This window comes from Pelophylax lessonae (genome assembly GCF_965119305.1).
Source record: "Pelophylax lessonae genome assembly, chromosome: 1".
In the NCBI taxonomy this organism is placed as follows: Eukaryota; Metazoa; Chordata; class Amphibia; order Anura; family Ranidae; genus Pelophylax; species Pelophylax lessonae.
This window is the reverse complement of record NC_138768.1, coordinates 370,910,311-370,924,231: the sequence shown is the minus strand read 5'-3', so window position 1 is coordinate 370,924,231 and position 13,921 is coordinate 370,910,311. Positions and strand designations below refer to the sequence as shown.

Genomic DNA, 13,921 nt, shown 5'->3' with positions numbered 1-13,921 from the left:
GTGAGGATGATTCCTCCACATCTGCGTCCGCACACGAAAAGCCACTGGTGGATGCACTGATTGTATCTGTGCGTGAGACCCTGAAGATGGAGGACGCAGGTTCCCTTTGGTACTCACAAGTCATCCAGAGCGGCAAAGGTGTTTCCTTTCCCTGCCTTTTTTGACAGAATTGTTGCTAAAGAGTGCGGACGACCAAAGTGTCCAGTGGGGTCCCTAAGCGCTTTACTAGGCACTACCCCTATGAGCAGTCCCTTCTTAAGAAGTACAGTCAGGTCCATAAATATTGGGACATCGACACAATTCTAATCTTTTTGGCTCTATACACCACAATGGATTTTAAATTAAACAAACAAGATGTGCTTTAACTGCAGACTTTCAGCTTTAATTTGAGGGTATTTACATCCAAATCAGGTGAACGGTGTAAGAATTACAACAGTTTGTATATGTGCCTCACACTTTTTAAGGGACCAAAAGTAATGGGACAGATTAACAATCATAAATCAAACTTTCACTTTTTAATATTTGGTTGCAAATCCTGTGCAGTCAATTACAGCCTGAAGTCTGGAACGCATAGACATCACCAGATGCTGGGTTTCATCCCTGTTGATGCTCTACCAGGCCTCTACTGCAACTGTCCTTAGTTCCTGCTTGTTCTTGTGCATTTTCCCTTCAGTTTTGTCTTCAGCAAGTGAAATGCATGCTCAATTGGATTCAGGTCAGGTGATTGACTTGGCCATTGCATAACATTCCACTTCTTTCCCTTAAAAAACTCTTTGGTTGCTTTCGCAGTATGCTTCGGGTCATTGTCCATCTGCACTGTGAAGTGCCGTCCAATGAGTTCTGAAGCATTTGGCTGAATATGAGCAGATAATATTGCCCGAAACACTTCAAAATTCATCCTGCTGCTTTTGTCAGCAGTCACATCATCAATAAATACAAGAGAACCAGTTCCATTTGCAGCTATACATGCCCACGCCATGACGCTACCACCACCATGCTTCACTGATGAGGTGGTATGCTTTGGATCATGAGCAGTTCCTTTACTTCCCCATACTCTTTTCTTGCCATCACTCTGGTACAAGTTGATCTTGGTCTCATCTGTCCATAGGATGTTGTTCCAGAACTGCAAAGGCTTTTTTAGATGTTGTTTGGCAAACTCTAATCTGGCCTTCCTGTTTTTGAGGCTCACCAATGGTTTACATATTGTGGTGTACCCTTTGTATTCACTCTGGTGAAGTCTTCTCTTGATTGTTGACTTTGACACACATACACCTACCTCCTGGAGAGTGTTCTTGATCTGGACAACTGTTGTGAAGGGTGTTTTCTTCACCAGGGAAATAATTCTTTGGTCATCCACCACAGTTGTTTTCCGTGGTCTTCCGGGTCTTTTGGTGTTGCTGAGCTCACCAGTGTGTTCTTTTTTTTTTAAGGATGTTCCAAGGATCTGTCTGACTGGAAGGCGGAGGCTGTTGCCCACCATATGTACACTCTGGCTGGTTCAGCAATGAGGCCGGTATTCATCGTTGCCCTAGTTTCGCAAACTCTGACCAAGTGGGCTAAGCTCTCATGCCATGACCTGGAGGGTCATATATACTCTTTTCATTGCCTAACAGCAGTGGTCTATTTTTGAAGACCTTTAAAGTCCCACTGGGGGGTTCCTCCTCTTTGTTCCAATTTTTGGTATGTGGTCTAACCATTAAACTCCTCATTCTCCCAACCAGCCCCATATTCATGCCATGACCTAGAGGGGGGAACAGCTCCCACCTGCCTTTGCCGAGCTGGCGGATTAGCTTGTCTAGGGGCTGCAGTTTATCTGTGATTCCTCTTTGGATTTGGTCCTTCGGCGTGTCTTTTGGCTCAAATGCTGGTCTGCGGATTAGACTTAAAAAAAGGCCTTGACTGATCTTCCTTTCCAAGGAGATCGCCTGTTTGGAGCTACCCTGGATGACCTTATTAAAGGTCTCACAGAGGGGGAAGAGTACTTTTCTTCCACAGGCTACTAAGGTAGACGTGGGCCCTCCTTCTCAGGTCATAAGAAGTTTTTTTTCATCCTTCAGGGTCAACTGACAAGGGCTCAAAGCCTCCTCTTCAGTAGGATCCAAACAAACCTGGTCTGGTAAGCCAAGATAAGGCTTCTCCCGACCCGTGGACAAGGCTCCTTCAGCATGAAAGTGCGCCCTCACCCATATCTGTGGATGTCTTAGCTGGTTTACGGACCCGTTGACTTCCCTAGTGCAAGACAAGTGGGTTCACGAAGTCATTCGGTCCAGCTACAAGATCGAGTTTCGCTCTTGTTACCCAGCAAGGTTTTTTTTTCCTTCCGACTTGCGCCTGCCCCCAGACCACTTACAGGGCCTGTTTGTCCCAGTTCCAATTTCGGGACGTTTTCAGGGTTTTTTCTCAAACCTGTTCACAGTCCCCAGGAAGGAAGGCAAAGTGCGTCCAATTGTGGACTTCAGGGCGCTAAACTGCTTTGTGGGGGGGGGGTACAGATGTTCAGAATGGAGTCTATTCTAACAGTGGTGGCGTCCTGGGGGGATCAGGGGGATTTCCTCGCCTCTATCAAGGATGCCTACCTTCACATTCCAATATGTGCCGGTCACCAACTTTTTCTCTGTGGGAGCGGAGCATTATCAGTTTGTGGTGTTACCCTTTTGGTCTCTCCTCTGCTCCTTGGGTCTTCACAAAAGTTTCAGCCCCGGTGCTAGCCTTGCTATGCTAACGGGGGATCGTGGTACTGGTCTGCTTAGACTTCTGCGAGCGGAGTCTCCCTCTGCTCTGGTGGACAACCTGGAGATCACAATACAAACTCTGTGGAAGTTCGGCTGGATTCTGAACTTTCAGAAGTCTACCCTGGTTCCGTTCATGAAGCTGGAGTATCTGGGCCTGACTCTAGACTCTGCTTTAGCCAGAGTGCTCCTTCCTCTGGACAAACTCCAATAATTGCAGGCTGCAATTTGCCTCCTGCTGTCCAACAGATGGTCATCCCTCCGGACTTGCATGCAGGAGCTGGGCCTGATGGTGTCTATCTTCGAGGCGGTTCGGTTTGCACAGTTCCATACGAAGCCCCTGCAAAGGGAGCTTCTGACCAAATGGGATAAGGCTCCCCAGTGTCTGGAAAATCAGACCCAGCTGAGTCAAGGAACAAGGGAGTCCTTGATATGGTGGCTTAATTCTCCGGCGTTTTGGCTGGGAAAATCCTTCCTCCCCGTGTATTGGACAGTGGTCACCACGGATGCCAGCCTGTCCGGCAAGGAAGGAGTCCACGGCAAGCATTCTGCTCAGGCAATCTGGACACTGGAAGAGTCCAGACTACCAATCAATGTCTTGGAATTTGTGTGATCAGACTGTGTCTGGATCATTGGACGGATCGTCTTCAGGGTTTTCCAGTGCACATTCAATCGGACAATGCCACAACCATGGCTTATGTCATTCATTAAGGGTGTATTGTTTTTTTTTTTTCAGGTGGGCTCTGGTTGTTTGGTTGAGCCCCTGTTGCCTGGTTGGCTAATGTTTAGCCTTGGGGATTTTTTGATTGTTCCCACCTCTCATGTTTAACACTGCTTTGGGACGTCCCAATGGTTATGAATACCAGGAGCTGTGTGCGTCACTGAACGAAAGAGAAAAAAGGATTTTTGACTTACCGTAAAATCCATTTCTCTGATGCTCATTGACGAAAACAGCTTCTGGTATTCATAACCATTGGGTTACACTGCCCCCTACAGGAGTAGGACACTAGGCAGAAAAAAAAATTTTTGGCTACTCCTAGGGGGTACACTCCCTCTCTCTGCTATAGCCACTCAGTTTTGTAACAAGCAGTGTCAGGAGAATAATAACTCCGCAGAGGGGTGGGTGCTGTGTCCGTCAATGAACATCAGAGAAATGGATTTTTCGGCAAGTCAAAAATCCCATTTTTTTTTTTCTGCGCTTTATTTTTGTGTGTTTTCCCATGAATGTAATGCCCTATGTGTGACCAACAGGCCAAAAGAAGCTCCTGCACCTTTCTAGGCATTGGCTTTGCTTGTTTTTTTTTTTTTTTTTTTTTACCATGCATTTTGTCACATTTGTTGCCACGCACAAAATCAGGAATTTGATATCTTGGTTTGAGATGCCATTTATGGCACCGCAAGCACGACACAAGCTTTTTACACATTATGGGAATGAGAAGATGTAAATGCAGCCTTAAATATAACAGGGTTCATACGGTCATGAAAATCCTGGAAAAGTCATGGGATTTTGACATGACACTTTCCAGGCCTGGAAAAGTTATGGAAAATGAGTAAACCCCACTAAGTTTTGGAAAAGTCATGGAATTATGTGCAACTATTTAATTTAGAAAATGTCTCCGGGCCCCCTGTATTCTGTGGGAGTGGGGGATAGTAAGTGGACTATTTGCTCTGTTTCGGGTTTAGGCGGATTAATCAGCCGCAGAGCACTGCACAGCTGAAGCCTGGTCACTGGCCTTTTCAATATGAATAGACCGTGACAGGCTAGGAACTCTGCGGCGGATTGATCCGCCTGAACCTGAAACCAAGAAATCGTGCACTTACTGTCCCGCTCCCAGGGGCGTACCAGCGGGCGCACTAGGGGGTGTCAGCCGGGCCACTAGGATCGCCGCACTGGGGGGTGTCAGGACGCACTGGGGGGTGTCAGCCGTGCCACTCAGATCGCCGCACTGGGGGGTGTCAGGCCGCATTGGGGGGGGTGTGAGGCCGGTGTCCGCCGGGCCGCCCGCATCGCCGCACTAGTGGGGGTCAGGCTGCACTGGGGGGTGTCCGCCAGGCCACCCCCATCGCCGCACTGGGGGGTGTCGGGCTGCACTGGGGGGGTGTCCGCCGGGCCGCCCGCATCGCCACACTGGGGGGGGTGTCAGGCCGGTGTCCGCATCTCCGTGTGAAGAAGGCAGCTGCAGCGCAGCGGCAGGAAGAAGGTCAGTGAGAGTGCCTGAGGAGTCTTGTTTTGTGTGCTAGATAGGATGGGGATGGGATGGGGCAGCTGCATAGAGATGAATTGAACTTTCCATATTCCTCATGCTGTCGCTGAATTCTTGTTACTCCTCCTCTCAGCGGCTGCAGGAGGAATTTGGAAAGTTAAATTCATCTATATGCAGCTGCCCCATCCCCCTCCTATACAACTTCCTTTGCTGGCCCCCCTCAGCGCTCCTTAACCCCCCCCAGTGCTATTAACCCCCACCCTCAGTGCTCTTTAGCCCCCCCCAGTGCTCTTTACCCCCCCGATGTGCTCTTAGCCCCCCTGGTGCTCTTCAGCTCCCCGCAGTGCTCTCCACCCCCCTGTGCTCCCTGGCTCCCCCCTCAGTGATTTCCAGTTCCCGCCCCCCCTCCCCCTGTGCTCTCCATCCCCCTGGTTTTCCCTGATTCCACCCCCCTGTGCCTTCCAACCCCCCTGCAATGCTTTCAACCCCCCCCTTAATTCTCTCCAGTCCCCCTCCCCCCTCTGTGCCATGCAGCTCCTCCAGTGCTGTGCTCTCCGGCCCCCCTAGTGCTCTTCTATCTTCTATCATGTCCGCAGTCTCTGACCATCTCTTGTATCATGTCCGCAGTCTCTGACCATCTCTTGTATCATGTCCGCAGTCTCTGACTATCTCTTCTACCATGTCTGCAGTCTCTGACCATCTCTTCTACCATGTCCGCAACCTCTGACCATCTCCTGTACTATGTCTGCAGCCTTTGACCACCTCCTGTATCATGTCCACAGCCCCACACTTTTTTTCCCAGGACTTGACCCCTGAGTATAGACAAGAGTAAGCGCCGCATTTGTGCACCTGTGCCATCCATACCAGTCCACCTGCACCTCCATCATGACTGTGGCTTGGGCCTAAAGAGTAAGCGCCGCATTTTGTGCATCTGACTGTGCCATCCATACCAGTCCGGGTACACCTCCATCATGACTGCCTAAACTGAAGCTTTATCCCCAAGCAGGAGCGGCCATTAATCTTCTTTCTCCAGTTACAGTGTATTGGTCAAATTACAAGTTAACTTTATGGGGGTAACGCAGTTTCAGCTAAAGTTAGTGCGTTCACAGGGTAGCAATGCCAGGGAAATGCATCTTTAAAATGTATGGCTTCATGATGAAAAGTATGAGAGGTGGCTGGAGAAAGATCAGGACCCGGGACGTACTAAATGTACAGTGTGTGTCGTAAAACGTTTGACATTTCGAACATGGGAGAGGCAGCGCTGTCTAGCCACGCTAAAGGTGCAAAGCACCAGTCTGCAGCTGCGTGCTTGACAGCTTCCAATCCGATCGCTGGCTTTTTCACCCGTGCGCCTGACACCGACTCCCAGCTGCGGCAGTGGTGCTTCCATCTCATCCACTGTAAAACAAGGGACCATTTTGAGTCACGCTGTATCCAGAAACGAAACCCTAACTGCAGAGGTACTGTACACTACAAAGCATGTCATTTATTTTAGTAAAAATATGCTGGGTGTGACATGGATTTTATTCTTATTTAACATGTATACCTAGACATTTCATGAAACTTTAGGTCATGAATATTTACGTGAAGTCATGGAAAAGTCATGGAATTTTATTGGTAAAAATGTGTATGAACCCCGATATAACTAAATACAAAACTTTTTTTGGTTTTGGATAGAGGGCAGGGGGATTATAACCCCTATCAAGCTTTTACTGCTGTCTGTACTCCTGTTTATGAGATTTGCACTATCCCAAATTTTAAGCTACCGCTAGAACAGTAAAAGATGGAAAATCTTTCAATGGGGAAACTAATTCTGCTGACAACCAAGAATTCCCTCACTCTGGAGGGATTTCCTCTTAGTTCCTGTTTCGGCTATGGGGCAACAGTAAAAAGAAATCTCCAATGGGACACAAATAAAAAACTAGCAGGGATTACAACCATCTCCTATTTGATTTTGGGGGGGGGGGGGGGGGGATATGTTGTTTTTTTTTTTTTTTGCCGCTCAACCCTTTTATGCATGCAAGTGGCTGCTGTTGTATGTATTAAACAAAAAACATCTATGGTGCGCCTTTTTTGAGTTGGTTTCACTTTTCTTTTTTTACCAGGCTCCTGATCAAATAAGACTCTATTTGTCCCCTCAAAGGCACGTTTCTTGCATGTTGGAAGGGCTTTGCTCAGAAGGCAGTGAGCTATACCACAGGCTATTTGACAGAACAGTCAGTAGGCGAGAACTATCACTTAAAGCGGTTGTATCCTCACCGAAAAAAACAAAAAAAAAAACAAACCCTGCAGGACAAAGACATAATGAGCTAGTATGCATTGCATACTAGCTCATTATGAAAGGCTTACCTTAAAACGAAGCCCCGACACGGTCACCCGATCACCGCTGAGGGAGCCGTCGTGTTCCCTCGGCGTCTCTTCCTGGTTTGGCAGCTCCGGCGTTGTGAGTGGCTGGAGCCGCGATGACGTCACTCCCATGCATGCACGCGAGAGTTACTTTCCGGCAAGGAGCTGGCAAAGAGCTCTGAAGGTCCGCCGAACCTTCAGAGCGCATGCGCTGCTGATTTCAGTGGCTGCATGCAGGACGAATCTCTCCTAAACCTTGCAGGTTTAGGAGATATTAATTATACCTACACCCTTATTGCAGGCCTACCTGTAGATACTTACACTTTAAGCTGGCCATACACCAGAAGGCTTTCATTTGAAACATTTGTTTGATTTTCTAAAGGTTACTGGGGTCAAATTCACTTTTTTTTTTTTCTTTTTTTTTTCAACTGTAATGACTAGAAAATTCTAGGTGCAGAATGAAAGATTTTTCTTTAGCAAATTAACTGTAAATGTGATTTTTGTTCAGGAAAAAAATCATGTAGATTGTAATGAAAACAGTTTAAATGCATCGGTTTATTAAATTCAAATAACAGGTTTGGATAAAATTTAGGGGTTTTGAATTGTTGGCCATAAAGAACATTTGGATATATTATTATTCTTTGAATGTTTGAAAAAAAATTGTACTTTGGCCATCTTTACACCAACAAAATAATTGTCAAAGTTGATTTTTAAGACATCTACAGTTGAAGATACTAAAATATGTTCTAATTGACTCAAAATAAGGTGATCAATGTCTAGAAATATATAAAGTTTGTTATAAAATTTTACAGAATGTTTTATTGTTTAACAGGCAAATGACATTCGTGATACTTCACAGAAGTGCAAACTGACACAAGAATATTTGGAAAAGAAAGAAAAGCAGGTTTGTATTTTGATGGAGTTCTCGAAGTATCAAGAATAATGGGTAGGGCTCCCATATCCCTGTTGCTATCATGCTTCTAAAATTGTAAGCATACTTCTGTCCAGTTTGTTTTTATATACTAGCTTAGTATAGCGTAGTTATTACTACCTCTTTGCTGTGTGAGCATCAAAGGTGTTGTATACGGGTTGCCATTTTAATTGAAAAAGAAGTTCGGGAATTAGAAAAAAACAAAAAACAAATCTACAGTTGTATTCAAAATTATTCAACCCCCCAATGCTGTAAAGGGTTTTAGGGAATTTAGTGTACATTTGTAATTGTATTCAGAATGAAATCCTACAAGGACTTCTTAAAGAACCATATACAACTAAAATGACATCAATTGGTTTTGTAATACAGTAGTAAATGTTTCTTTTGTGAATTCTTCATTGACACAATTATTCAACCCCTTAGGCTCCTTTCACACACTCCGTCCGTTGGACGGAGTCCGTTTTTCTCAGCGGGGGATCGAGCCGCCGATTCCCCGCTGAGCAGCAGGAGGACAGCTGTTGGTTCCCCATGCATCTCTATGGGGGAAATCGGATGGGAACGGACCGTCGGTCCGTTCTCATCCGATCCCATCCGATCAGCTGGACGGATGGAAAATAGGGTTTCCATCTGTCCAGATTTGACGGATCCGATTAGGTCGGATGTCAGCGGACATGTCTCCGCTGCCATCCGATGCCCCATAGGAATGCATGGGGGGACCGTTCAGATCCGCCAAAAAAACGGACAGGCGGATCTGAACGGTCCGCCTGTGTGAAAGAGCCCTTAAAGACTACCACTCTGAAGAACAGAGGTTCATTGAAGTGTTTTCAATCGGGTATTGAAAACACCTGTGGATGTCAGGGAGCAGCAATAAAGCCTAATAAGTACCAATTAGGCAGCTTTAAAATGACTGTGATACTCAGCTCCTTCTAGACATTTACTGGTGTGGTTACAAACATGGTGAAGTCAAGAGAATGGTCCAGGAAGACAAGAGAAGAGGTGATTACTCTTCACAGGAAGGGCAATGGCTATACGAAGATTGCAAAGATGTTAAACATACCAAGAGACACCATAGGAAGCATCATTCGCAAATTCAAGGCAAAGGGCACAGTTGAAACGCTACCCGGTCGTGGCAGAAAGAAGATGCTGACTTTGACTGCTGTGCGCTACCTGAAGCGTAGAGTGGAGAAAAGTCCCCGTGTGACTGCTGAGAAAAGATTTGTCAGATGTGGGTACTGAAGTTTCTGCTCAGACAATACGGCGCACACTGCGTAATGAAGGCCTCCATGCCAGAACTCCCAGGCGCACCCCCTTGCTGTCTCCAAAGAATAAGAAGAGTCGACTGCAGTATGCCAAAAGTCATGTGGACAAACCACAGAAGTTTTGGGATAGTGTTCTGTGGACTGATGAAATAAAATTAGAACTGTTTGGGCCCATGGATCAACGCTATGTTTGGAGGAGGAAGAACAAGGCCTATGAAGAAAAGAACACTGCCTACTGTGAAGCATGGCGGGGGGTCAATCATGCTTTGGGGCTGTTTTGCTTCTGCAGGTACAGGGAAGCTTCAGCGTGTGCAAGGTACCATGAATTCTCTTCAGTACCAGGAGATATTGGATGACAATGTGATGCAGTCCGCCACAAACCTGAGGCTTGGGAGACGTTGGACCTTTCAACAGGACAATGATCCCAAGCATACCTCCAAGTCTACTAGAGCACGGTTGCAGATTAAAGGCTGGAACATTTTGGAGTGGCCATCACAGTCACCAGACTTAAATCCGATTGAGAACCTCTGGTGGGACTAATGCCCCGTACACACGTGCAGATTATCTGAAGACTTTTGTCTGCAGACTTCCCAAAACCATATAATATGAGGTCAAACCTAAACACTTTCAATTTGTATGCAATCCGGCAGGCCCTTGCACTACATAGAAAAGGTCAATCTGAAGACAAAAGTCTTCAGATAATCTGCATGTGTGTACGGGGCATTAAAGAAAGCAGTTGCAGTGCACAAGCCTAAGAATGTGACTGAACTGGAGGCTTTTGCCCATGACGAATGGGCGAAGATACCCGTAGATCGCTGCAAGACACTTGTGTCAAGCTATGCTTCACGTTTAAAAGCTGTTATAACTGTAAAAGGATGTTGTACTAAGTACTAAGATTGAATGTCACTTAGGGGTTGAATAAAACTGATAATGATGTGAGCACAGAAAAGACATTTGTGGTTATTTCATTATAAATGTTATGTTATATTTGTCTGACCTACACGTGCCTCTTTGATTTAATTGTAAGCAGGATGACTAAATGATCAAAATCAATCTCAAACTGGCCAAAACAATCAATTTCAGTGGGGGTTGAATAATTTTGAATACAACTGTACATACTCAACTAGGTGAATGCTGCATTTCCCCCCGCCGGCTCTAAGACCAAGAACTGAGCGATCTAACACTGCTGATCACTCAGTTTTCCGTCTTCAGTGAGCAGAGAGCTGGTTACTGTAAGTCACCGTTCTGTGCTCTGCCCCTCCAGTGCTCACGGTAGTGCCAGGCTGTGGAGGGGGCGGGGCAGCTGGCTCAGTCTCCCATCAGCTCACTGAGAGGCTGAGCCAGCTGCCGGTTCAGGCATCTGGACGGATCCTGACATTTTAGTCTGGGATCAATCCAAAGCACATACTTAAAGTGGCTTATTATTTACAGGTTTTATTTCCTTCACTTGCTAACGTGGCTTGTTGTCTTTAATATTGTGAAACAGATAGAAGATGTTCAGCAAAAGTTGAGAATGAAGAAAGATGAAGAGCAGGACCGACAGAAAAGAATTGTTAACACTCGTAAGATGATTGAAGATTGGCAAAATGAGTTAGGCTCAATGGGGAATCTAGAGGCATTTCAGCAGGAAATGGATGCGATTGGTCGTGAACTGGCTCAAATTCAGGAAGAAAAAGCAAATGCAGAAAATGAAATGAGTGACTTGCGTATGGAGAGGCAAAACGGGGAGAGAGAAAAGAGAGGTGACCTTGGATTAGTTATTTCCATATTTATGTGCTAAACATGATCATTTTTTTTTTTAACTTTCTGTTTTCTTTTATGTGCATAACGGCAATTTTACATGTTGGTAATCATTGCTTCTAATATCACAAATGCTCATATCTAAGGCAAGCTACTTCAAAGAGCTATCCAGCTTTGTAGTAAATGCATTGAGCACTCATCCCTGCAGAAAGCATGTCAGCTAGGGCACTTGCACCTTGGCAGCTAGCCTGCAGGTTTTACTGCCCCCCAGCCACCCACTGGAATTTTAACATTAAAGCCTGACAAGGCTTTACACAAGCAGTGGCATTCTTAACTTGGACTACAGAGTCATACAGTGGGCATTGCCCATCATACTCACCTATTGAGATCAATAGGGCAGCACCACAACTGCAAACCAAGTACTTTTCTCAACAATGTGGTGTGGCCCCACAATGTCAAATTACCGTTGGGCAATTAAAAAAAAAAAAAAAAAAAAAAAAATGTAAAGTGGATGACGCCAGCAAATTAAAAGTAATCCAGCAAATTAAGTACATACAGGAAGTTAACCTATTATGCAACAGCAAACGACACTTCTTCATAGAGTATAGTGTTCGTTTTTGTGTCGTCCTTTAGAATGAAATGTGCCTTTTTGTCTTTTCACAGACAAAGCTAATCTTCTTAGGCAGCATGATAATTTACTCAATCTAAAAGAACAAAACTTGCAAAAAAAATTTTCAGATACCTACAATGCAGTTGTTTGGCTTAAAGAGAATAAAGATCGCTTCAAGAAACGTGTCTGTCTGCCCATTATGTTAGAGGTGAGTCCATTTCAGAAAATGTTTGCAATATACTTTCTATCCATGTGTGAGTAAAATCTATCAAACTTTATTAAGACCAGGGATTAACGAAAAACATCTTCATATTATAGTTCAGAGGTAACAGTTGAGAATTTCAGTAACCGAGGCACTGCTATCCATTCAGAAAGTGGTAAGCACTGCTAGGCAGTGACATTTTCATCTCTCTGTACTGCAAGCAGGCACAGCCTATATGAGAGTGGTAACTCTGCTTTGAATTCAGGTGCAGTGCAGCATTGCTGCCATATCATCTTATTAGTTGCATTAGGTGGACTTCACTGGTAGGCTTAGTGTTACTAAATCCAGGATCCTGCATTCACTATATATCTGATAGAGCTGCACGATTAATTGTTAAAAAATCGCAATCTTGATTCACCCCCTCTCACGATCTTCAAACAACATTTCCTCAATTCATACAGAGCTCTTCTCTGCTCACTCACAGCCGTCAAAAAAAAAAAAAAAAGCCTCCATCAAATGTTTATCAACATTGTTAAGGCTGTAAAATAACTATAGACACAATGCTTTACAATGTATCATTTCGTCTTTTTAGATGAGGGGTGGGGAACCTTTTTTCTGCCAAGGGCCATTTGGATTTTTGTAACATTATTCGTGAGCCGTACAAAATGGTCAACTTAAAAATTAGCCTGTTATATTTGACCACAGCATGCCCCCTTTCAATGCAGAGTGACCACAGCGTGCCCTCTTTCAATGCAGAGTGACCACAGCGTGCCCCCTTTCAATGCAGAGTGACCACAGCGTGCCCCCTTTCAATGCAGAGTGACCACAGCGTGCCCCCTTTCAATGCAGAGTGACCACAGCGTGCCCCCTTTCAATGCAGAGTGACCACAGCGTGCCCCCTTTCAATGCAGAGTGACCACAGCGTGCCCCCTTTCAATGCAGAGTGACCACAGCGTGCCCCCTTTCAATGCAAAGTGACCACAGCGAGCCCCCTTTCAATGCAGAGTGACCACAGCGTGCCCCCTTTCAATGCAGAGTGACCACAGCGTGCCCCCTTTCAATGCAGAGTGACCACAGCGTGCCCCCTTTCAATGCAGAGTGACCACAGCGTGCCCCCTTTCAATGCAGAGTGACCACAGCGTGCCCCCTTTCAATGCAGAGTGACCACAGCGTGCCCCCTTTCAATGCAGAGTGACCACAGCGTGCCCCCTTTCAATGCAGAGAGACCACAGCGTGCCCCCTTTCAATGCAGAGAGACCACAGCGTGCCCCCTTTCAATGCAGAGAGACCACAGCGTGCCCCCTTTCAATGCAGAGAGACCACAGCGTGCCCCCTTTCAATGCAGAGAGACCACAGCGTGCCCCCTTTCAATGCAGAGAGACCACAGCGTGCCCCCTTTCAATGCAGAGAGACCACAGCGTGCCCCCTTTCAATGCAGAGAGACCACAGCGTGCCCCCTTTCAATGCAGAGAGACCACAGCGTGCCCCCTTTCAATGCAGAGAGACCACAGCCTGCCCCCTTTCAATGCAGAGAGACCACAGCGTGCCCCCTTTCAATGCAGAGTGACCACAGCGTGCCCCCTTTCAATGCAGAGTGACCACAGCGTGCCCCCTTTCAATGCAGAGTGACCACAGCGTGCCCCCTTTCAATGCAGAGAGACCACAGCGTGCCCCCTTTCAATGCAGAGAGACCACAGCGTGCCCCCTTTCAATGCAGAGAGACCACAGCGTGCCCCCTTTCAATGCAGAGAGACCACAGCGTGCCCCCTTTCAATGCAGAGAGACCACAGCGTGCCCCCTTTCAATGCAGAGAGACCACAACGTGCCCCCTTTCAATGCAGAGAGACCACAGCGTGCCCCCTTTCAATGCAGAGAGACCACAGCGTGCCCCCTTTCAATG

The 13,921-nt window shown here is 46.2% G+C and overlaps 1 protein-coding gene across 1 annotated transcript in view; it reads left to right on the top strand.

The window, feature by feature from the left end:
- SMC5 (structural maintenance of chromosomes 5) overlaps window positions 1–13,921 on the top strand; it is a 193,865-nt gene that overhangs the window by 38,812 nt on the left and 141,132 nt on the right. Inside the window, exons 8-10 of the mRNA XM_082243764.1 lie at window positions 8,112–8,183; window positions 10,956–11,211; window positions 11,873–12,027. Coding sequence (XP_082099890.1) covers window positions 8,112–8,183; window positions 10,956–11,211; window positions 11,873–12,027 — 483 coding nt within the window. The remainder of the gene's footprint in view (window positions 1–8,111; window positions 8,184–10,955; window positions 11,212–11,872; window positions 12,028–13,921) is intronic.